The sequence below is a fragment of the Mobula birostris genome, chromosome 1, assembly GCF_030028105.1.
Source record: "Mobula birostris isolate sMobBir1 chromosome 1, sMobBir1.hap1, whole genome shotgun sequence".
Classification (NCBI taxonomy): domain Eukaryota; kingdom Metazoa; phylum Chordata; class Chondrichthyes; order Myliobatiformes; family Myliobatidae; genus Mobula; species Mobula birostris.
This window is the reverse complement of record NC_092370.1, coordinates 216,475,769-216,498,850: the sequence shown is the minus strand read 5'-3', so window position 1 is coordinate 216,498,850 and position 23,082 is coordinate 216,475,769. Positions and strand designations below refer to the sequence as shown.

Below are 23,082 nucleotides of genomic sequence, written 5' to 3'. Positions count from 1 at the left end.
CTGCCTCCCATATAAGCCCCCACCTTAGATTCCTCCATATACCTGTCTAGTAGTCTCTTAAACTTCACTAGTGTATCTGCCTCCACTGACTCAGGCAGTGCATTCCATGCACCAACCACTCTCTGAGTAAAAAACCTTCCTCTAATATCCCCCTTGAACTTCCCACCCCTTACCTTAAAGCCATGTCCTCTTGTATTGAGCAGTGCTGCCCTGGGGAAGAGGCGCTGGCTATCCACTCTATCTATTCCTCTTATTATCTTGTACACCTCTATCATGTCTCCTCTCATCCTCCTTCTCTCCAAAGAGTAAAGCCCTTCATCTCTGATCATAATGCATACTTTCTAAACCAGGCAGCATCCTGGTAAATCTCCTCTGTACCCTTTCCAATGCTTCCACATCCTTCCTATAGTGAGGTGACCAGAACTGGACACAGTACTCCAAGTGTGGCCTAACCGGAGTTTTATAGAGCTGCATCATTACATCGTGACTCTTAAACTCTATCCCTCGACTTATGAAAGCTAACACCCCATAAGCTTTCTTAGCTACCCTATCCACCTGTGAGGCAACTTTCAGGGATCTGTGGACATGTACCCCGAGATCCCTCTGCTCCTCCACACTACCAAGTATCCTGCCATTTACTTTGTACTCTGCCTTGGAGTTTGTCCTTCCAAAGTGTACCACCTCACATTTCTCCGGGTTGAACTCCATCTGCCACTTCTCAGCCCACTTCTGCATCCTATCAATGTCTCTCTGCAATCTTTGACAATCCTCTACACTATCTACAACACCACCAACCTTTGTGTCGTCTGCAAACTTGCCAACCCACCCTTCTACCCCACATCCAGATTGTTAATAAAAATCACGAAAAGTAGAGGTCCCAGAACCAATCCTTGTGGGACTCCACTAGTCACCCTCCAATCTGAACGTACTCCCTCCACCACGACCCTCTGCCTTCTGCAGGCAAGCCAATTCTGAATCCATCTGGCCAAACTTCCCTGGATCCCATGCCTTCTGACTTTCTGAATAACCCTACCGTGTGGAACCTTGTCAAATGCCTTACTAAAATCCATATAGATCACATCCACTGCACTACTCTCATCTATATGCCTGGTCACCTCCTCAAAGAACTCTATCAGGCTTGTTAGACACAATCTGCCCTTCACAAAGCCATGCTGACTGTCCCTGATCACACCATGATTCTCTAAATACCCATAGATCCTATCTCTAAGAATCTTTTCCAACAGCTTTCCCACCACAGACGTAAGGCTCACTGGTCTATAATTACCCGGACTATCCCTACTACCTTTTTTAAACAAGGGAACAACATTCGCCTCCCTCTAATCCTCCGGTACCATTCCCGTGGACAACGAGGACATAAAGATCCTAGCCAGAGGCTCAGCAATCTCTTCTCTCTCCTTGTGGAGCAGCCTGGGGAATATTCCATCAGGCCCCGGGGACTTATCTGTCCTAATGTATTTTAACAACTCCAACACCTCCTCTCCCTTAACATCAACATGCTCCAGAACATCAACCTCACTCATATTGTCCTCACCATCATCAAGTTCCCTCTCATTGGTGAATACCGAAGAGAAATATTCATTGAGGACCTCGCTCACTTCTACAGCCTCCAGGCACATCTTCCCACCTTTATCTCTAATTGGTCCTACCTTCACTCCTGTCATCCTTTTCTTCTTCACATAACTGAAGAATGCCTTGGGGTTTTCCTTTACCCCACTCGCCATGGCCTTCTCATGCCCCCTTCTTGCTCTTCTCAGCCCCTTCTTAAGCTCCTTTCTTGCTTCCCTATATTCCTCAATAGACCCATCTGATCCTTGCTTCCTAAACCTCATGTATGCTGCCTTCTTCCACCTGACTAGATTTTCCACCTCACTTGTCACCCATGGTTCCTTCACCCTACCATTCTTTATCTTCCTCACTGGGACAAACTTATCCCTTACATCCCGCAAGAGATCTCTAAACATCGACCACATGTCCATAGTACATTTCCCTGCAAAAACATCATCCCAATTCATACCCGCAAGATCTAGCCTTATAGCCTCATAATTTGCCTTTCCCCAATTAAAAATTTTCCTGTCCTCTTCGATTCTATCCTTTTCAATGATAATTATAAAGGCCAGGGAGCGGTGGTCACTGTCCCCCAGATGCTCACCCACTGAGAGATCTGTGACCTGACCCGGTTCATTACCTAGTACTAGATCTAGTATGGCATTCCCCCTGGTCGGCCTGTCCACATACTGTGACAGGAATCCATCCTGGACACACTTAACAAATTCTGCCCCATCTAAACCCTTGGAACTAATCAGGTGCCAATCAATATTAGGGAAGTTAAAGTCACCCATCATAACAACCCTGTTATTTTTGCGCCTTTCCAAAATCTGCCTGCCAATCTGCTCCTCTGTATCTCTGCTGCTACCAGGGGGCCTATAGAATACCCCCAGTAGAGTAACTGCTCCCTTCCTGTTCCTGACTTCCACCCATATTAACTCAAAAGAGGATCCTGCTACATTACCCACCCTTTCTGTAGCTGTAATAGTATCCCTGACCAGTAATGCCACCCCTCCTCCCTTTTTTCCGCCCTCTCTATCCCTTTTAAAGCACTGAAATCCAGGAATATTGAGAATCCATTCCTGCCCTGGTGCCAGCCAAGTCTCTGTAATGGCCACTACATCATAATTCCATGTATGTATCCAAGCTCTCAGCTCATCACCTTTGTTCCTGATGCTTCTTGCACTGAGGTACACATATTTCAGCCCTTCTACCTTACTGTCTTTACACCGTTTATTCTGCTTCTCTTTCCTCAAAGCCTCTCTATATGTTAGATCTGGCTTTACTCCATGCACTTCTTTCACTGCTCTATCGCTCTGGGTCCCATCCCCCTCACAAACTAGTTTAAACCCTCCCGAACCATGCTAGCAAACCTACCTGCAAGGATATTGCTCCCCCTTGAGTTCAGGTGCAACCCATCCACTCTGTACAGGTCCCACCTTCCCCAGAAGAGATCCCAATGATCTAAAAATCTAAAACCCTGCTCCCTGCACCGACTCCTCAGCCATGCATTCAACTGTCATCTCCTCCAATTCTTACCATCTCTGTCACGTAGCACTGGCAGCAATCCTGAGAAGCGTCATCCTTGAGGTCCTGTTCTTCAGCCTTCTGCCTAATTCCGGAAACTCACACTTCAGGACCTCATCCCTCTTCCTGCCTATGTCGTTGGTCCCAACATGAATCACGACTTCTGGTTGCTTTCCCTCTCGTACCAGGATGTCGTGCAGCCGGTCAGAGACATCCTAGACCCTGGCACCCAGGAGGCAACAAACCATGCGGGTGTCCTTCTCACGTCCACAAAATTTCCTGTCTGCTCCCCTGACTATAGAGTCTCCAATGACGACAGCTGTCCTCTTCTCCATCCCACCCTTCTGCACCACAGGGTCAGACTCAGTGCCGGAGGCCCTGCCGCAGTGGCTCACACCTGGTCGGTCGTCCCCGCCAACAGTATCCAGGATGGTAAACTTATTATTCAGGGGGATGGCTACAGGGGTGCTCTGCACTACCTGTCTGCTCATCTTCGCTTTCCCCCCTCTGATTGTCACCCAACGACCTGCTTCCGACAGCCTAGGTGTGACTACCTCCCTGTAGCTCTCATCTATGACTGCCTCATTCTCCCTTATGAGTCGAAGGTCATCCAGCTGCTGCTCCAGATTCCTTACACGGTCTTCCAGATTGCCCAGCCGTATGCACTTCTGGCAGATGTGACTCTGCGGGAGAGGGGCGTTCCCCCAAGACTGCCACATCTCACATGAGAGGCACATCACTGTCTCAGGAGACATTGTAAGAACTAACTGCGAGCTAGCCTCTTCTCGTCGAAGCCTCTCGAGTCAAAGCCTCAAAGCTCCGCTCCTTCACTGGATCGATCACTCACTCACTGGCCGCTTTCCACAGGCTGCTTCACTTGAGCTATCCCTCTATTTATCTGTTTGAGCTTTTCAAAATGTTTGGTCACCTGACCTCGACTGCCCAATCAGCTGCTTTCTGCTGAGTCTGAGCTATTCAAATCTTGATTGTCTAAACAACGGCTTTCTGCTGATCTATTCAAATCTTGATTGACTTGATTGCACAGACCAACTGCCAAAACTGCCAGAATCTCTCGAGTCAAAGCCTCAAAGCTCCACTCCTTCACTGGCCCACTCACGCACTGGCCGCTTTCCACTGGCTAAACTCATTTCTCAAGTTGGAATTCAGCACACTGGAACTCAGGGGCATGAAATATTATCTGGATTTTATGGTCAGCAATAAGGTGATTGAACAGACATGGCCTCAAAGAAAGATCTCCACAACAGACAGCTAATTTTATAGTGCAGATGTACACTTTTCTGAAGCTGGTCTTGATTGATTTACAGAATAATTTGGCATTTTCTGGTTTTGTTTTAGATTTCCAACATCCTATGTATGTAGTTTTGATTTGGTAGATTTAAGTATTTGTTAAGTGCTGCTTGACAGTGCTTAATAATTTTCACCCCTTAATTTAATTCATGTTAGAATAGGAATTCACTATTCTGTAGTTGTATTGATGTTGCAGTACTTCCAAGTCTAATTTATATCAGAATAATTACTGACACACTTTCCAATAAAAGTGATCAAGCTTACATTCCTTAAAACAAATATCTTGGTGAGCACAGTAATTGTCCATGACTTGACTCTTGCTTCACAACAATCATGCTCAAAACATCAGTGAAGTTAAGTAGAGGTATGGTTCACTGGACTTCTTCATCTTGATATAGCCCTGAGTTTTCCTGGAGTATTCCAGCTGAGTGTATTTATTTTCTGTCAGTAAGAAAGGCAGAGCTGAAGAAAGTACTCAAAAGAAAAAGAAAAAGAAAGGTTTGTTCTCATTTGATGTTGTAAAGTCTGGGGAATCACTCTGGGGTAGAAATACCTCAATGACCACTTAGTGGAGTGACTGTGAGAGGCCAGATGGAAGATCCATAAGTAAAGTCAGTTTGAGGAATTTGAGTCTCCCAAGCACTTTAAACTTATACGAGACCACAACTGTCTAATACCAGAATTAAAATGAAGGCAAAGCAACATAGGCTAAAGTTTAAGCCTCAAATCTAACATAAGAGACTAAGCAATGAATTAGAATATAGGGTCAGGATGAACCAAGATCCTGTCCATTGCCAATGTACTAGACATCTTATGGGATCATGTTAGTCAGAGAATATATATACAGCTAATTTTATAGTGTAGATGTACACTTATTTGTGATATATATAAAATTACAAATATATTACAACAAAGGAACAGTTTCATATCTTGTCCGAGAAATACTGAAGTAATAAGACTGTTCTCACTGGCACTTACCTTCTAAATGCAATACCCTCAAATTTATCAGTCTACTCAACTGTAGTTGAGCCAGGCTAGAAATTCCGTTGTAGCCTAAATGAAGTACTTCTAAGCTTTCCATAACTGGAGGAAGGTTCATGTAATCCATATCTCTGCTGTTAAAAGGAGGGTACATTGCTTAGTTATGCAGTAAAATAAAATGTAATCAGTAATTAAAATATAATCAATCACTGTCGTTCATTTCTGGAGTGAGGGGGTCAGGGACTGTATTGTTGCTGTTGCTTTTCTGTGGGGGAGGGGTTGGGCACTTGGTGCTATTGTTTCTGTTTTTTTTCTGCGGGGAGGGAAAGCAAGGGACTTGATACTGTTGTCACTGTTTTTTCTGCGTGGAAGGGGGTAGGGGATTTTGGGGTTTGTGAGTTCTGTTTCTTTTTCCGGGGGGGGGGGAGCCAATGTCTTGTCTTTTGACAACTCCCATGGTAATTTTGTATTTCATGGCTATCTGGAGAAGACAAGTATCAGAGTTGTATTGTACATACATACTTTGACAATAAAATGAACCTCTGAACTTTTCATGTGTAATCAATAACAAGAAATCATGACTGTATTAAAATATTGTTTTTAATGAAAGCATCCTGCAATTTACTGAATTGCACATTTGAAGAATGAAACTGAAAAGCAACTTAATTATGTGAACTACCTTTCAGGCTTTGATATGTAATAACTGCATTTAATCTTGTACTAACAGTATCTTTCTTATACCTGTTTGCTCTGGAAATTCCTGACTGTCCATAGCCACTGGAAGATACTTTTTGCTGAAGAAACTGTCTGTTGGTCAAGTGAATTTGTGGCTTTTGTCTTGGGAAAATGGTTTCAATGTGATTGTGGTTTAAATACAGTACCTTAAATACATGAAAAGGAATAAATATATTTTAGCATTACATTTACAGAAGAATCAAATCCATTGATATTTATAAATGGGACAAAAGTGGATGTTCAAGAAGTCTTGACTTTTTTTCCTGCTAGATTGTTAGCTGAGTGTTCCAGTACAGGGATCCCTGGAGGAACAGCTTCTTGACAAGTCCTTGAACCGCAGGATCACAAGAATCCTACAGCCAACTAAAAACAGAGAACATTTTTTAAAATGACTTCATGGATTCTTAAGAAATTCAAGCTGAATCCTTACTGAGAACAAGATAATTTGGTTTTCGAAGAGTGAATACACAGCCATTGACCTAAACCCAGATTATTATTTTGCCTGTTCCAACAATATTGCTTCTGCAAGAAGGATGGTCCACTGTACATTTTAATTTCCCAGATCATAAAATTCTGGTGATCCTGCTACCAGACAAACAAGAGTAACATTATATTTTAGGCACTGAGGACCACTTGAATGAATTGTTGAGGTAACTACCAAACTGGTTGCAGCAAAGATAACTACACAAAAGAACATGGAGCAATTTGTTTGATTTCTGTAAATAGTTGTACAGATAACAACATCTGACAGTAAGAGATAGAAAATGGCTTTGCAGTATTTTTAAAAAGCATTTTTATTCATAACATATTCGGGTACTGGGGGATAAAAAGGTGAAGTTGTATCAAGATACTCACTCTGACATGAGGAAGATAGATAAGGCCACTGAAAGATGTGAGGTTATTGTGCTCTAAATTAATTTTTTGCAAGCGCCCATATATCTCTGGAGGTACAAGATCAATGGATCTGGTAAGAAATATAAAAAAAGACAACTTACTTTAAATAACATTACCTATTTTCAGGTTTATTATTAAATTATAATTTAATTTTTAATTTATTTAAAAAATATTGTTGAGTTATATAAAAATTACCCAATCATTACACTGGCGTTTCGTACTTTGCATGGCCAATTTTTCTAATCCAATGGACTCCCAGAAATGTGGAATCTGTGGAGACCATTCAGCCCCCTCAGCCTGTTACATAGATAAGTGATTGAGTACTATAGTTGTGTATCTGAAATAATCTTCCTAATCTGCAGTGTCCAAAACTTTACACAGCATTCCAGGAGATATCTAATCAGGTTTTGAACAGCTGCAGCCAATAATGCAGATCCAAACCATCAGGATTTTCAAACAATCAGATAGCAAAATATTGGAGTTTACTGTACTTTAAAATTGCAACACTTAAGGAAAAATAACATATCATCTCCTGATGGCAGAAATAAATTGAAAACTTCCAATCATAATTCATAATAGAGAGTAAAACATCAACTGATCATATAATTTGAATTGTGAAAAATCTTAATCATTTCAATAGTTTTATGCCGGTGCAGTTGCAAACTCTACAAACTTAAAACTTTATACTAATAAGAACTTGACTTGAAAAGGCAAATACCATATTAGAGATATTGTTGTCTGATTACAAGGACTATATCAAGAAGATAAAAGAATCAGATTATATTTATTTTGACACACAGCTTCATTGTTTGCACCAAGTCTTCATATATTACCGGATTGAAGATTCAGGCATATCCAGCTTTAAAAGCTCTGAGAAGTTAGAATGTCCAAGTCTTTCAGTAATCATTTCAGAAGTGAGTCTACCTCCAAACAAATCTTTTGCGTTATCAATTTCCGATGGCTCCTGCAAACAAATACAAAATAGGACAAGTTCTTCTATATAGCTATATTTTTGTATATAGAAGAATTCTGAAATATACATTCCTGCAATAACTTATATGAATTAAAATATAATAAACTAATTTAATGTGCAATATTCTAGAAACTTAATGAAACCAATTAAACTCAGTTACATTTTCAAATTCAACCTATTCTCTCAGATAGCCAACATTCACTTTATTGAGATATTTTACTTATTTAAAATGAAATAACCTGCCACTATGAGGTCAAGCTGGGACTATCTTTATCCCTTATGATTTTCCATCTTCTACAGCCTGAGTTACAGAGGTCAGCCCAAACCAGTAGAGATCCAATTGACTGTTCTGGAACTCTGCGAGTTCCCATCAAATGTAAATAGATTTAAGGAACTTGGAGAAACCATATCTCCGGCCTTGACCTTTGCTTTCATGCCAGTCCCATGACAAGCCCAGCCTGGACCCCTGTTGCCCAAAGATGAGAAATTGAGAGGAGGGTTGCAAGAAACGTGTAAAGGAAAAGGATAGAGGGAAAATGGAGAAAGGGAAAGGGGGATGGGGAGGGTATTCTAGAAAAATAGGGGTACCAGGAAATTCGGAGGATAAAGGACTGGGGTTACCAACAGCAATGCACATTATTTGTATGTGATATTGGCTATACAAAATAACATTACAATAGGATGCCTTACATGGGCAGTTGACTGATAGGCCCTAGCTTCACACGTTTAGCCGGATGGCTTCAGGATAGTTCAAAACAATGACCCAGTATATGCAAAAAGTATTGAGTTTCTTTGGCTTGCCTTCTAAATTAATCAAAGCTTATCCTGAAGTGAAGCTCCCAGTAGAATAAGCCAAGTCCATGACCATAATCCTTTTCAATGATGATCATCCCACAGGCCGTGTCTCTTACATTTTCCGAACAACATTTACAAACTTAAATTTCCCCTATGCCCCATCCCCTGCAGTGATCTAAACAATACTCTCCAGATCTCAAAGGTGCATCCCAAACCAAAACGTCAAGATCTTTCAAGAGAGCGATATCCTGTATCAAGCATAGGGTTGTGCTGATTGCCTATCTTAATGAAGTTACATGGTAGAAAATGTACCAGTATAGAAGGTGTAGCCTTTGCTGAATTTCTCAGTTTTATTATTGCTGTTGTGGTTCCTAAGGTTATCATAGCTGGGGGTGGTAGTGGGGATAAGCTCCCAGTACCTATAAAGTGCTCCAAACAGCATGCAACTATAGCAGCCTCTGACAACCAAGTCCAACTCTTGGTCTTCACATGTTCCTTAGCTACTAGGCCCAGCGGAACTCTTTCTACTGATAAGAGAAGGGGCAAAGGAGGACCACTGGCACCTCAAAACCAGTTGCTTTGGGCAGGTGGGCCTTGTCAGCCTTGGAAAAGGAAAACTCTGATTTTAAACCCCCACTGCGGCCATACCCACCCATGGGGAAGGTTTCAGGAGTAAACTCTGAGAAAGAAAGCCAGAGCTGGAGTCCTTAAGACTGTTTGATGTTGTCTACAACTACACTCTGGCAACCTCTGTGATGACACTGGTGCTAAGCTGTATCGGAGCTTGCCCTTCCCTTGGACTACATCAGTGATGTGGAGAGGGGGAATCTGCTGCATGGGCACAGCCGGTTCTTCAAATCTCCCCCCCCAGGCTTGCGCCCTGCAGAGGATCAACGGCTACCTACCTACATTATTGTTGTAAGAAATTTGTGGTTAGCTATGAATGAAGATCATTGTTTTAAATCATGAGTTATTTCTGAAAATGATTTTCAGAATGTATCTTCTTTCATTTGTATGGAAAAGTCAATGACTACTTTTCTATGCAGCATCTTTTAGGACTAGCACAGTTTTCATCACCTCAAATTGCAAATGCAAATTTTGCTTGCTCTATGCACTGCTTCAGGCCCAGACATCTGGGAAGTTGGCCAAAAAGTGAGTTGGTACACTATTGGTCTCCTTTGATACTTAATATGATTCCCACAATCTGCACCATTTCAAGCCACTAGCTGCACCCAGACAGACCATCTTAACCAAATGGTATCGGGGGAAGCTTGTACCACAATTTTGGCATCCATTTTACTCGACCATGTGAACAATGAAAATAAATTTATAGTCTGTATGTCTCAGCCTTTTTAATGTAATAATTTGAAAAGTCGTTATTGTTTGTTATATTTGCAAATTCTAAAAAAAATCCTACAGAGGGCACTACACTAACATAGATATAGGATAACTCCAGTTCCTGCCTGACTTGCTGTGTTCCTCCAACATTTTGTGTATGTTGCAGGTTAACCAGCAAAGTTGGCAACAGGCTTACAAAATGACAATGAAAAGCACAAGCTACTCCTTTGGCAAGAACATGAAACCTTGGTGGGTATTTCTAAATAATATAAAACAAAACTTCAAGTGTAATTTATTGTTTTTCTTTTAATAAGTAATTTCTAATAAATAGTAAATGTTAGCTTTTATAAGAGAGCAAATTGTTCTTCTTGTGTCTGCCTGTGGAGTGTTGTGCCCAAGAGATTTCCTACATCCCTCCTCCAGTTCCAAGACCTGTGCTTCTATTCATCAAGGCCTCCGGTGAATTAAAGGAAATACTTAATGACTTGTGGCTAAAAGGATCAGGAGGTATCGAGAGAAGGCAGGTACAGGGTTGTGAGTTGGATGATCAGTCATGATCACACTGAATGGTAGTGCAGGCTCGAAGGGCCGAATGGCCTACTCCTGCACCTATTTTCTGTGTTTCTATGATCTCATACATTCAGTTGACTTGCTCACAGTTTTCTTCCAGGTAGTTTGAGATTATGCATTTTGGCCTCAATTAGGTCAAGAATTGGACCAACCAGAAACACCTTTCCCATTATTGAGTAATCAAACAATTTTAATAACTCATTGAACTAGTATGAAAAAGAGAAGTTTCTTTTGAAACACTAATGCTATTTAAAAATGTTTTTGCATCACAAATTCTTTATTGAATACATTGATTCTATTGCCATAATGCCATGGATATTGTTGTGTATTTAATATGTCAGAAATATTCGAGTTATGTTATAAATATATTGTTTGATTAAGCATTCTTTTAGTTTACATAATGCATTGTAAGTTTATACGTAAAAGCACATGAAGGCCATACATCATATGTACAGGCCTTGTTTAAAGTAAAAATGAAGTTAAACTCGCATTCCCAGCTCCATATTTCCTTTTCAATTACTTTTAGGGTTTGGAGTTACAAAACATCACAGATATTCTTTAACTTCCAACTCCATGGAATGGGCTGCTGGCAGCGGTGGTGGAGGCGGAAACGATAGGGTCTTTTAAGAGACTCCTGGATGGATACATGGAGCTTAGAAAAATAAGGGCTATGGGTAAGACTAGGTAGTTCTAAGGTAAGGACATGTTCAGCACAGCTTTGTGGGCCGAAGAGCCTGTATTGCGCTGTAGGTTTTCTATGTTTCTATGATTCCTATTTAGTGTTTACACTTCAAGTTTTGACAATTATCAACAGGGCAGATAACCAGAAGAACACAACAGTCGCAATGGCCCCAGCCCTTGAAACTGGATAATTTGACGGAAATTGATAAACAAATCTAGACTGTTCTGCAGGGCTGAACAACGCTGTAAGCTAAAGGCCAGCTGAGAAATTTTAAAAAATGTAATATAATATTTTAATTTGCACTGCAATGAAAAGAAAATATTTCTGACAGTAATCGGACAAAGACTCACCACTACTTTTCCATCAAGGGCCTTCATTGCAGGCAGGTGATAGATGACAAAAAGACGATAATGCTCCTGCTTAGTGACCAAGGGGTTTCCGTAAAAGTCTAAAATCACAAGGTTCTCCATTCCCTAAAAACATAAATAAAAGAAAAAGTATATTCCATAATTTTAAAGAAGTGGTCTTCAACAATTACATAATATCATTCTTTTATGGAATGCAGTACAAGAAACAATAGACAAAACTAAAGCAATAATTCCTCTTTAACATGGGTAAATTATAGAAGCCCAGAAAGAGGCTATTCAGACAAGTTTTTATGCTAACCTTTGGCAAAGTCCCATCCCGAAAGTTCCATGCAACTGCTCTTTCCTCACCATCTCCTTTTGTATTAAGGATTTTTCAACTTGGTTCAACATTCAGAAACCCTTATCTTAACAAGACTGTATGAGTATCTTTATTAAAATGATTAATTTTGCGCTTTTACATTAGAAGTCCCCATAACTCCTGCTTCATAGTTTTTAGAGTAACTGAGCTCTGTGTGGGTCTTCAGGCTCTTGTACCTCCTCCTTCACAGGCAATAGTGTTCATGGGCTCATGGATTTTTCAGAAATCTGAAGGTGAAGGCATTCCTAGGTCATTGAAGTTGTTTCTTTAGGCTCCTGTAACTCTTTCCTGATCGAAGCAGCAAAAAGAGGGTGTCGTAGGAGCGGGCAACGGAGTAGCAGGAGACAGAGCAGGAGGGCTTTGGCTCGAGAGGCTTCGGCAAGCAGAGGCTGAGGACGAGCTTGCTCCCAGTGAGGTAAGGCCGGGTAAGCTCCTTTAATTAATCTAATTAACTTAGTAGTAGGTAATGGAGGCAGCAGTTAGGGCAGTCAAGTGCTTCGTTTGCAGTATGTGGGAAGTCAGGGCGAGCACCATTGTCCCTGATGGCTACACCTATAAAAGGTGCATCCAGCTGCAGCTCCTGACAAACCGAGTTAGGGAACTGGAGCTGGAGCTGGATGAACTTCAGATCATTCCTGAGGCAGAGGCAGAAATAGACAGGAGTTTCAGAGAGATAGTCACCCCTAAAAGTCAGGAGGCAGGTAGCTGGGTGACTATCAGGAGAGGGAAGGGGAATAGACAGAATGAGCAGAGCATCCCTGTGGCCGTTCCCATCAACAGTAGGTATACCGTTTTGGATACTGTTGGTGGGGACGACCTACCAGGGACAAGTTGCAGTGGTCGCGTCTCTGGCACCGAGACTGGACCCTCAGCTCAGAAGGGAAGGAGGGAAAAGAGGAGTGCAGTCATGATACGGGATTCGATAGTTAGGGGGACAGATAAGAGGTTCTGTGGGAGAGATCGAGAATCCCGGATGGTCTGTTGCCTCCCTGGTGCCAGGGTCCGCGATATCTCGGATCGGTATTCTCAAGAGGGAGGGTGAGGAGCCAGATGTCGTGGTCCACGTAGGGACCAATGATTTGAGTAGGAAGGAGGAGGAGGTCCTGCAAAGAGAGTTTAGGGAGTTAGGTGCAAAGTTGAAGGACAGGACTTCCAGGGTTGCAATCTCAGGATTGCTACCTGTGCCATGTGCTAGTGAGGCTAGAAAAAGGAAGATAATGCAGCTAAATACATGGCTAAGGAGTTGGTGCAGGAGGGAGGGCTTCATGTCTCTCGACAATTGGGCCTTGTTCCAGGGAAGGTGGGACCTGTTCCGACTGGACAGTTTGCAGCTGAGCTGGAGGGGAACTAACATCCTTGCAGGTCGATCCGCTAATGCTGCTCCGGGGGGTTTAAGTTAGATTTGCAGGGGGAGGGGAACCAGAGTGTTAGAGCAGAGAGTGAGGTGGAGGAGGATAAAGGGCATGCGAGAACTGCAAGTATAGACAGAAATCAAAGGTTTGTACGAGATAGTAATGTTCTCAGGTGCATCTATTTCAATGCAAGGAGTATTGTAGGTAAGGCAGATGAGCTCAGGGCATGGATTAGCACGTGGGATTACGACATTGTTGCTATTACTGAGATTTGGTTGCAGGAAGGGCAGGACTGGCAGCTGAAGGTTCCGGGGTTCCGTTGTTTCAGATATGACAGAGGGGGAGGGATGAAAGGGGGATGACTGGTATTACTTGTCAGCCTGGAGGGCTCGTCTACAGAGGCCATATGGGTGGAGGTGAGGAACGGAAAAGGTGCCACCACACTAATAGGGTTGTATTATAGACCGCCCAATAGTCAGAGAGAATTGGAGGAGCAAGTCTGTAGAGAGATAGCAGACTGATGTAAGAAACAGAAAGTTGTAATAGTAGGGGATTTTAACTTTCCACATATTGACTGGAACACCCACACTGTGAAAGGGCTAGATGGCTTGGAGTTTGTCAAATCTATTCAGGAAAGTTTTCTGAATCAATATATAGAGGTACCAACAAGAGAGGATGCAACATTTCATCTCCTATTAGGGAACCAGACAGGTCAGGTGTCAGAAGTAGGCCAACATTTTGGGTCCAGTGACCATAATGTCATTAGTTTCAAGTTAATTATGGATAAGGATAGGTCCGGTCCCCGAGTTGAGGTTCTAAATTGGAGAAGGATCAATTTTGTGGAACTGAGAAAGGATCTAGAAAGAGTGGATTGGGAGAAGTTGTTTTCTGGCAAGGATGTGTTCAGTAAGTGGAAGTCGAAATTTCCATGAAATTCAAAGGCGAAATTTTGAGTGTGCAGAATTTGCATGCTCCTGCCAGGATTAAAGGCAAAGTTAACAGGCATAGGGAACCTTGGTTTTCAAGGGATATTGGCGATCTAGTTAAGAAAAAGAGAGAGGTGTATAGCAGGAATAGGCAACAAGGAACAAATGAGATACTTGAAGATTATAGAAAACATAAGAAAATACTAAAGAAAAAAATCAGCAAGGCAAAAAGAAGACATGAGGTTGCTTTGGCAGATAATGTGAAGGTAAACCCGAAGGGTTTCTACAAGTATATTAAGAGTAAAAGGTTAGTAAGGGACAAAATTGGTCCCCTAGAAGATCAGAGTGGTCATCTATGTGTGGAGCTTCAGGAGATGGGGAAGATCTTAAACAGTATTTTGTCATCAGTATTTACTCAGGAAACTGGCAGAGTGTATATGGAAAGAAGGGAAACAAGCAGTAGTGTCATGGAACATATAGAGATTAAAGAGGAGGAGGTTCTTTCTGCCTTACAGCGAATAAAGGTAGATAAATCCCCTGGGCCTGACAGCATATTTCCTCGGACATTGAGAGAGACTACTGTAGAAATTGCAGTGGCCCCCAGCAGAAATATTTAAAACGTCCTTAGCCACCGGTGCAGTGCCGGAGGATTGGAGGGTGGCTCATGTTGTTCCGTTATTTAAAAAAGGATCTAAAAGTAAAGCAGGCAATTACAGATCAGTGAGCCTGACATCAGTAGTAGGTAAATTATTGGACGGTGTTCTGAAAGATCGGTTATACAAGTATTTGGACAGCCAAGGGCTGATTAAGGATAGTCAGTGTGGCTTTGTGCGTGGTAGATCGTGTTTAACAAATCTTGTAGAGTTTTTTGAGGAGATTACAAAGAAGGTAGATGAGGGAAAGGCTGTGGATGTTGTCTACATGGACTTTAGTAAGGCCTTTGACAAGGTCCCACACGGGAGGTTAGTTCAGAAGGTTCAGACACTAGGTATCCATGGAGAGGTTGTAAACTGGATTCAAAATTGGCTGTGTGGGAGAAGACAGAGAGTGGTAGTGGATAATTGCTTCTCAGACTGGAGGCCTGTGAGTGGTGTGCCTCAGGGACCTGTGCTGGGACCATCGTTGTTTGTTGTCTATATCAATGATCTAGATGAAAATGTGGAAAGTTGGATCAGCAAGTTTGCTGATGACACTAAGATTGGAGGCATTGTGGACGGCAAGGAAGGCTTTCAAAGCTTGCAGGAGGAATCTGGACCAGCTGGAAAAATGGGCTAGAAAATGGCAGATGGAATTGAATGCAGACAAGTGTGAGGTGTTGCATTTTGGAAGGATAAATCAAGGTAGGACATACACAGTAAATGGTAGGGCACTGAGGAGTGCAGAGGAACAGAGGGATCTGGGAGTTCAGATACATAATTCCCTGAAAGTGGTGTCACAGGTGGACAGGGTGGTAAAGAAGGCTTTTGGCATCCTGGCATTCATAAATCAAAGTATTGAGTATGGGAGTTGGGATGTTATGGCAAGGTTGTATAAGACATTGGTGAGGCCAAATTTGGAATATTGTGTGTAGTTGTGGTCACCTAACTATAGGAAGGATATCAGTAAGATTGAAAGAGTGCAGAGAAGATTTACTAGGATTGTTGCTGGGTCTTCAGGAGTTGAGTTACAGGGAAAGATTGAACAGGTTAGGACTTTATTCCTAATTTAGGGGGAGCATTAGTGGGAACATTAGGGGGAACTTCTTCACTCAAGAGTGTGGAACTAGCTGCCATCTGATGTGGTAAATGCGGGCTCACACTTAAGTTTTAAGAATAAATTGGATAGATACATGGATGGGAGAGGTCTGGAGGGTTATGGACAGGGTGCAGGTCAATGGGACTAGCGGAATAAAGTTTTGGCACAGACTAGAAGGGCTGAATGGCCTGTTTTCTGTGCTGTAGTGTTCTATATCTCAGATGGTGAAGACCCTTAATGATGATGCCACCTTCTTGAGGCACCACCTCTTGAAGAAGTCCCCGATGATGGGGAAGTGCCCATGGTGGAGCTGGCTGAGACTATGACTCTCAGCAGTGTCTTGCAATCTTGCACATTGGAGCCTCCATAACAAGCTGTGACGCAACCAGTTAGAATACTCTACACCATCTAACTGTAGAAATTTCTAAGAGTCTTTGGTAACACATCAAATTTCCTCAAACTGCTAATGAAGTAAAGCCGCTGGTGTGCCCTCTTCATGACGGTGTCAAATGGTTGGGCCCAGGGTAGATCTCAAAGGTTCAACATAAATTTATTATCAAAGTACATATATGTCCCCGTATACTAACCTGAGATTCATTTTCTTGCAAACATTCACATTAGAACAAAGAAATACAACAGAATCAATGAAAAATCATAAGACAAGAGCAGAATTAGGCCACTCGGCCCATCGGGTCTGCTCCACCATCGCATCATGTCTAATTTATTTTCCATCCCAGTCTCATTCTCCTGTCTTCTCCCCATAATCTCAAGTGCAGGCCCAGAGCTATCAAACACTCCTCGTATGTTAACTCTTTCATTCCTGAGATCATTCTTATGAACCTCCTCTGGAGCATCTCCAATGCCAGTCCATCTTTTAGATAAGGGGCCCAGAACTGCTCACAATACTCCCAAGTGCAGCCTGATCAATGCCTTAATACTGAGGCTGCCTTGCATTTGTATTTATTCCTCTTGAAATGAATGCTAACATTACATTTGCCTTCCATACCATCCACTCAGCCTGGAAGTTAACCTTTAGGGAATCCTGCATGAATAAGAATCAGAATCAGATTTAATACCACCGGCATATGTTGTGAAATTTATTAACTTTATGGCAACAGTACAATGAAATACATGATAAATAAATATAGAGAAAAATACCCAGAGTCACATTAAGTATATACATGTCTATTAAAAAGTTAAAACAAGTAGAGCAAAAAAAAAAACAAGTTATAAAAAGTAGTGATGTAGTGTTCATCGGTTCAATGTCCATTTAGAAAAGTGATGGTGGAGGGTTAGAAGCTGTTCCTGAGTTGCTAAGTGTGTGCCTTCAGGCTTCTGTACCTCCTACCCGAGGATGACAGTGTAAAGAGGAATGTCCTGGGCGATAGGACACCGCCTTCCAAAGGCACTGCTCCTTGGAGATGTCTTGGATACTATGGAGGCTGATACCCATAATGGAGCTGACTAATTTTACAAGTTTCTGCAACTAATTTTGATCTTGTGCAGCAGCCCCACCCCCATACCAGATTGTGATGCTCTTTACGGTACATTTGTAGAAGTTTTCAAGTGTTTTAGTTGATGAACTCCTGATGAAATATATAGCCACTGTCTTGCTTTCTTTATAGCTGCATCAATATGTTGCAACCAGGTTAGGTCCTCAGAGATATGGACACCCAGGAACTTCAGATTGCTCACTCTCTCCACTTCTGATCCTGCTATGAGGATTGGTTTGTGTTTTCTCGTCTTATCCTGTTTGAAGTCCACAATCAGCTCTTTGGTCTTGCTGACATTGAGTGCAAGGTTGTTGCTATGAAACCACCCAACTAACTGGTAGGTCTTGGAGCGACGGAGGATGAGAGGTGACCTGATAGAGGTGTACAAGATAATAAGAGGCATTGATCGTGTTTGGATAGTCAGAGACATTTTCCCAGGGCTGAAATGGCTAGCACGAGAGGGCATAGTTTTAAGGTGCTTGGAAGTAGGTACAGAGGAGATGTCAGGGGTAAGTTGTTGTTGTTTTTTATGCAGACAGTGGTGACTGTGTGGAATGGGCTACCGACGTCAGTGGTGGAGCTAGAAACGATAGGGTCTTTTAAGAGACTTCTGGATAGGTACATGGAGCTTAGAAAAATAGAGGGCTATGGGTAAGCCTAGGTAGTTCTAAGGTAAGGACATGTTCAGCACAGCTTGTGGGCTGAAGGGCCTGTACTCTGCTGCAGGTTTTCTACGTTTGTAGCTTGCACCTGTATGCCCTTTCGCCACTCTCTGAAATTCTGTTTACAATGGTTGTATTATCAACAAATTTATAGATGCTGTTTGAGCTATGCCTAGCCACACAGTCATGGGTGTAGGGAGAACAGAGCCATGGGCTAAGCACATATTCCTGTGGAGCGCTAATGCTAATTGTCAGCGAGGTGCAGACATTATTTCCAATCTGCACAGATTGTGGTCTTCCGGTTGAGAAGTCGAGGTGTCCAGTTGGAGAGGGACGTGTAGAGGCCTAGGTTCTGTAGCTTTTCGATCAGGACTGCAGGAATGATGGTGTTGAATACTGAGCTATGGTTAATAAACAGCATCCTGACATAGGTATTTGCATTGTCCAAGTGATCCAAGGCTGCGTGAAGAGCCATTGAGATCATGCCTGCTGTAAACCTACTGTGATGACAGGCAAATTGCAGTGGGTCCAGGTTCTTCCTGAGACAGGTGTTGGTTCTAGCCATGAGCAACCTCTCAAAGCATTTCATCACCATAGATGTGAGTGCTACTGGACAATAGTCATGGGGTAGTTCACGCTGCTCTCTTGGGCTCTGGTGTAATTGTTGCCCTTTTGAAGCAGGTGGGAACTTCCAACTGCAGCAGTGAAAGAGTGAAAATGTCTTTGAATACTCCCACCAAGTTGGTTGATGTAGGTTTTCAGAGCCTTACCAAGCACTCCTTCAGGCCCTGCTCCTTTGAGAGTTGAGGAAGAACTTTTTCACCCAGAGAGTGGTAGATATATGGAATGCTCTGTCCCAGACGGCTGTGGAGGCCAAGTCTCTGGATGCTTTCAAAAAGGAGATGGATAGAGCTCTTAAAGATAGTGGAATCAAAGGTTATGGGGATAAGGCAGGAACTGGATACTGATAGTGGATGATCAGCCATGATCACAGTGAATGGCGGTGCTGGCTCGAAGGGCCGAATGGCCTACTCCTGCACCTATTGTCTATTGTCCTTTGTGAGGGATCACCCCCTTGAAAGACAACACAACCTTAGATTAGATTAGATTATGAGGACACACAGTCCTCTTTTATTGTCATTTAGTAATGCATGCATTAAGAAATGACACGTTTCTCCAGAATGATATCACAGAAACACATGACAAACCGACTTAAAAACTGAGAAAAACCACATAACATATAGTTACAACAGTGCAAAGCAATACCATAATTTGATAAAGAACAGACCAATTGCACGGTATAAAGTCTCAAAGTCTCTCGAAAGTCCCATCATCTCACGCAGACGGTGAACCTCCAGCGCCGCAAGCTTGTCGATAAAGCATCCTGGAAAAATCCGACCACAGTCCGACTCTGAGTCCGTCCAAAAACTCTGAGCCTCCGACCAGCTCTCCGACACCGAGCACCATCTCTGCCGAGCGCTTCGACCCCGGCCCTGGCAACAGGCAAAGCCGCGGATTTAGGGCCTTCCCCTCCGGAGATTCTCGATCGCACAGTAGCAGCGGCAGCGAAGCGGGCATTTCAGAAATTTCTCCAGGTGTTCCTCCGTGCTTCTCACGTCTGTCTCCATCAAGTCAAGATTGTGCACAGCTCTCTAGTTAATACATGCGATATCATTTGGAACGGCCGTGCGCACTGCGTGGCACCGCCATCTTCTCCTCCCTTCAAGACAGAGATCACAGGGTCATCGAATGCTGCAGGGATCCTCATAGCTATGGTTTTATTCTCCCTTTCTAGGCCAGTATAATAGGTGTTAAGCTCATCTGGCAGTGAAGCATCACTGCCATTTATGATGTTGAGTTTTACTTTGTAGGAGGTAATGGCCTGCAAAGCTTCCCAGAGTTGATGTGCATTCAATGTTGCCTCCAGCCTCTCCCAGAATTGTTTCTTGGCTCTTGAAATAGCCCTCCACAAGTCATACCTGGTTTTCTTATACAGACCTGGGCCATCAGACCTAAATGCCACAGATCTAGCAGTCAGCAGTCTATGAAACTCCTCGTTCATCCATGGCTTTTGGTTTGGGAATGCACAGTAAGTTTTCATAGGCACACATTCATCCACACAGATTTTAATGAAGTCGGTGACAACTTTGGCATACTCATCCAAGCTCGAATATGACTCTCTGAACATAGTCCTGTCCACTGATTCAAAGCAGTCCTGTAGATGCTCCTGTGCCACACTGGTCCATACCTTCTTGGTCCTCACTACTGGTGCAGCAGCCTTCATTCTCTGCCTATACTCAGGGAGTATAAGTACAGCCAGGTGAACACTTCCCAAAGTGCAGGCATGGAACAGAACAGCAGGCACTCTTGAACTTAGTGTAACAGTGGTCCAGTGTGTTATTTCCTCTGGTACTACAGGTGATTTGTTAATTATTATTTAGTAACTTTATCAAGCTAGCCTGGTTAAAATCCCCCAAAATGATGGCAAAGGCATCAGGATATGCTGTTTCATGGCTATTGATGACATTGCTCAGCACTTAATTGCGAGGTACTCCAGGTCTGGTGATCAATATTAGGACATCACTGACACATTAGTACACCACGAGGAGTTGATCATGAGGCATACACCTCCTCCTCTGCTTTTGAGAGACTCAACCAACCTATCTTGACGATGTATTGCGAACCCGTCTATTCAAATCGTTGTGTCCAGCATGGAAGGGCTTAATCAAGATTCTGTAAAACAAAGGATGCACGCGTTCCTAACATCCCTCTGATACAACACACTAGCTCTGAGATCATCAATTTTCCTTACCAGAGACTGCATGTTTGCCAGCAAGATTGTTGATATTCAGAGTCAAAAACCTCTTTTTTTTTTAAAAACACACCGTCAGACCAGCACATCAACTCCTCTTTCACCGGCAGTTTCTTAAAGGGGCAACGTGCCGGCCATAGTCTGATCTAATTCTGTCCGTTTTAAGCAGCAATATTTGGTTCAGTTGGATTGGAACTTCATCACTGACTGTACACATCATAGATGCAGATATGGTTCTCAGCCGCAGCAGGCTAAAATAAGAATATTTGATGTTCTCCATAATTTTCAATGAGAGTTGTCGTTAGGGTTGTCCAAGATGTTGGCGCCCCAGAAGTAGGACTCCCAAGTCCCTCCACACCTCTGATTTTTGAATTTTCTCCCCATTTATCAAAGTCCATGCCTTTATTTGTCCTGTCAAAGTGCATAGCCATGTACTTTCCTGCACTATATTCCATCTGCCATTTCCCTCACTCTGTACAAGATTTTTCTGCTGACACCTTACTTCCTTAACACTACCTGCCCCTCTACCAACCTTGTATTGTCCATAACCTTGGCCACAAAGCTATCAATTCCTATATCCAAATGATTAACATACAAAGTGTAAAGAAGTGGTCCCAAGATCGACCCCTGTGGCACACCACTAGTTACCAGTAGCCAACCAGAAAAGGCTCCCTTTTCTCCCCCACTCTGTCCCTCCTGCCAGGCAGGCAATCTTCTATCCATGCTAGTATCTTTGCTATAATACTGTGGACTCTTAGCTTGTTAAGAAACCTGGTTAAAGGCTTTCTGAAAATCCAAATAAGCAACATCCACTGACTCTCCTTTGTCTATCTTGCCTGTTATTTCCTCAAAGAATTCCAACAGATTTGTCAGACAAGATTTCTCCTTTAGAAAATCATGCTGACTTTGACTTAGTTTATCATGCCCACTGTAAAATTAGGTTAAACCCTCCCCAACATCTCTAGCAAACCTGCTCGCACGGATATTGGTCCCTCTCGGGTTCAGACGTAACCCACTGTTTTTGGACAGATATCTTCCCCAGAAGAGATCCCAATGATCCAGAAATCTGAAACCCTGCCCTCTGCACCAATTCCTCAGCCAGATCACTCTATTCTTACCTTCCCTGACATGTGGCACAGGCAGCAATCCAGACATCAGTACCCTGGAGGTCCTGTTTTTCAGCTTTCTGCCTGACTTCCTATATTTTCTCTTCAGGATCTCCTCCCTTTTCCTAAAAGCGTATATTGTTGGTACCAACATGTCCCACAACTTCCAGCTGTTCACCCTCTCCCTTTAGAATGCCATGGACCCAATCCGAGATACCCTTGACCCTGGCACTTGGGAGACAACATACCATCTGGGTGTCTGTCTCACGCCCACAGAAGCTGCTTTTTGCTCCTGTAATTGTGGAATCCCCTAACACCACCACACTCCTCTTCTCTCCCCCTTCCCTTCTGACCCACAGAGCTAGACTCAGTGCCAGAGGCCAGATCACTGTGGCTTCTCCCTGGTAGATCACTGCCCCCTCCCCCAAAACTATCCAAAGTGGTATACTTATTATTCAGGGGTACACCCACAGAGATACTCTGCACTGATTCCTAATTACTTTCCATCTCATGACACTCACCCAGGTACCTGCTTCCTGCAACTTAGGGGTGACTACCTCCTTGTAGCTCCTATCCATCACCTCCTCATTCACCCACATGAGCCGAAGGTCATCCAGTTGTAGCTCCAGCTCCTTAACACAGACCCTATAGGGCTGCAGCTTGATGCGTATTAAGCAAATGTAGTTATCAGGGAGATTGGAGATTTCCCAGTCTCACACAAGGAACATAAGACTACCTCTGGATCTATTCTCAACACACTAGCTATGAACTAACAGAAAAAAACCTTTAAAAAAAACTTTCTTATTTACTTACTTAGAACCTCCACCTGTGCTTTACCAAGCCTGTCGAGCCAAAGCCGGATCACTCTAACACTGGACCACTCCAACAATGGCGGCTCCACT

At 42.9% G+C, this 23,082-nt stretch overlaps 1 protein-coding gene across 1 annotated transcript in view; it reads right to left on the bottom strand.

Moving 5' to 3' along the window:
- Window positions 1-23,082, bottom strand: part of lrrc9 (leucine rich repeat containing 9) — a 121,367-nt gene that overhangs the window by 22,103 nt on the left and 76,182 nt on the right. The window contains exons 23-27 of the mRNA XM_072238349.1: window positions 11,720-11,842; window positions 7,845-7,975; window positions 6,973-7,081; window positions 6,124-6,263; window positions 5,380-5,516 (exon numbers count right to left, since the gene is read on the bottom strand). Of these exons, the coding sequence (XP_072094450.1) occupies window positions 5,380-5,516; window positions 6,124-6,263; window positions 6,973-7,081; window positions 7,845-7,975; window positions 11,720-11,842 (640 nt within the window). The remainder of the gene's footprint in view (window positions 1-5,379; window positions 5,517-6,123; window positions 6,264-6,972; window positions 7,082-7,844; window positions 7,976-11,719; window positions 11,843-23,082) is intronic.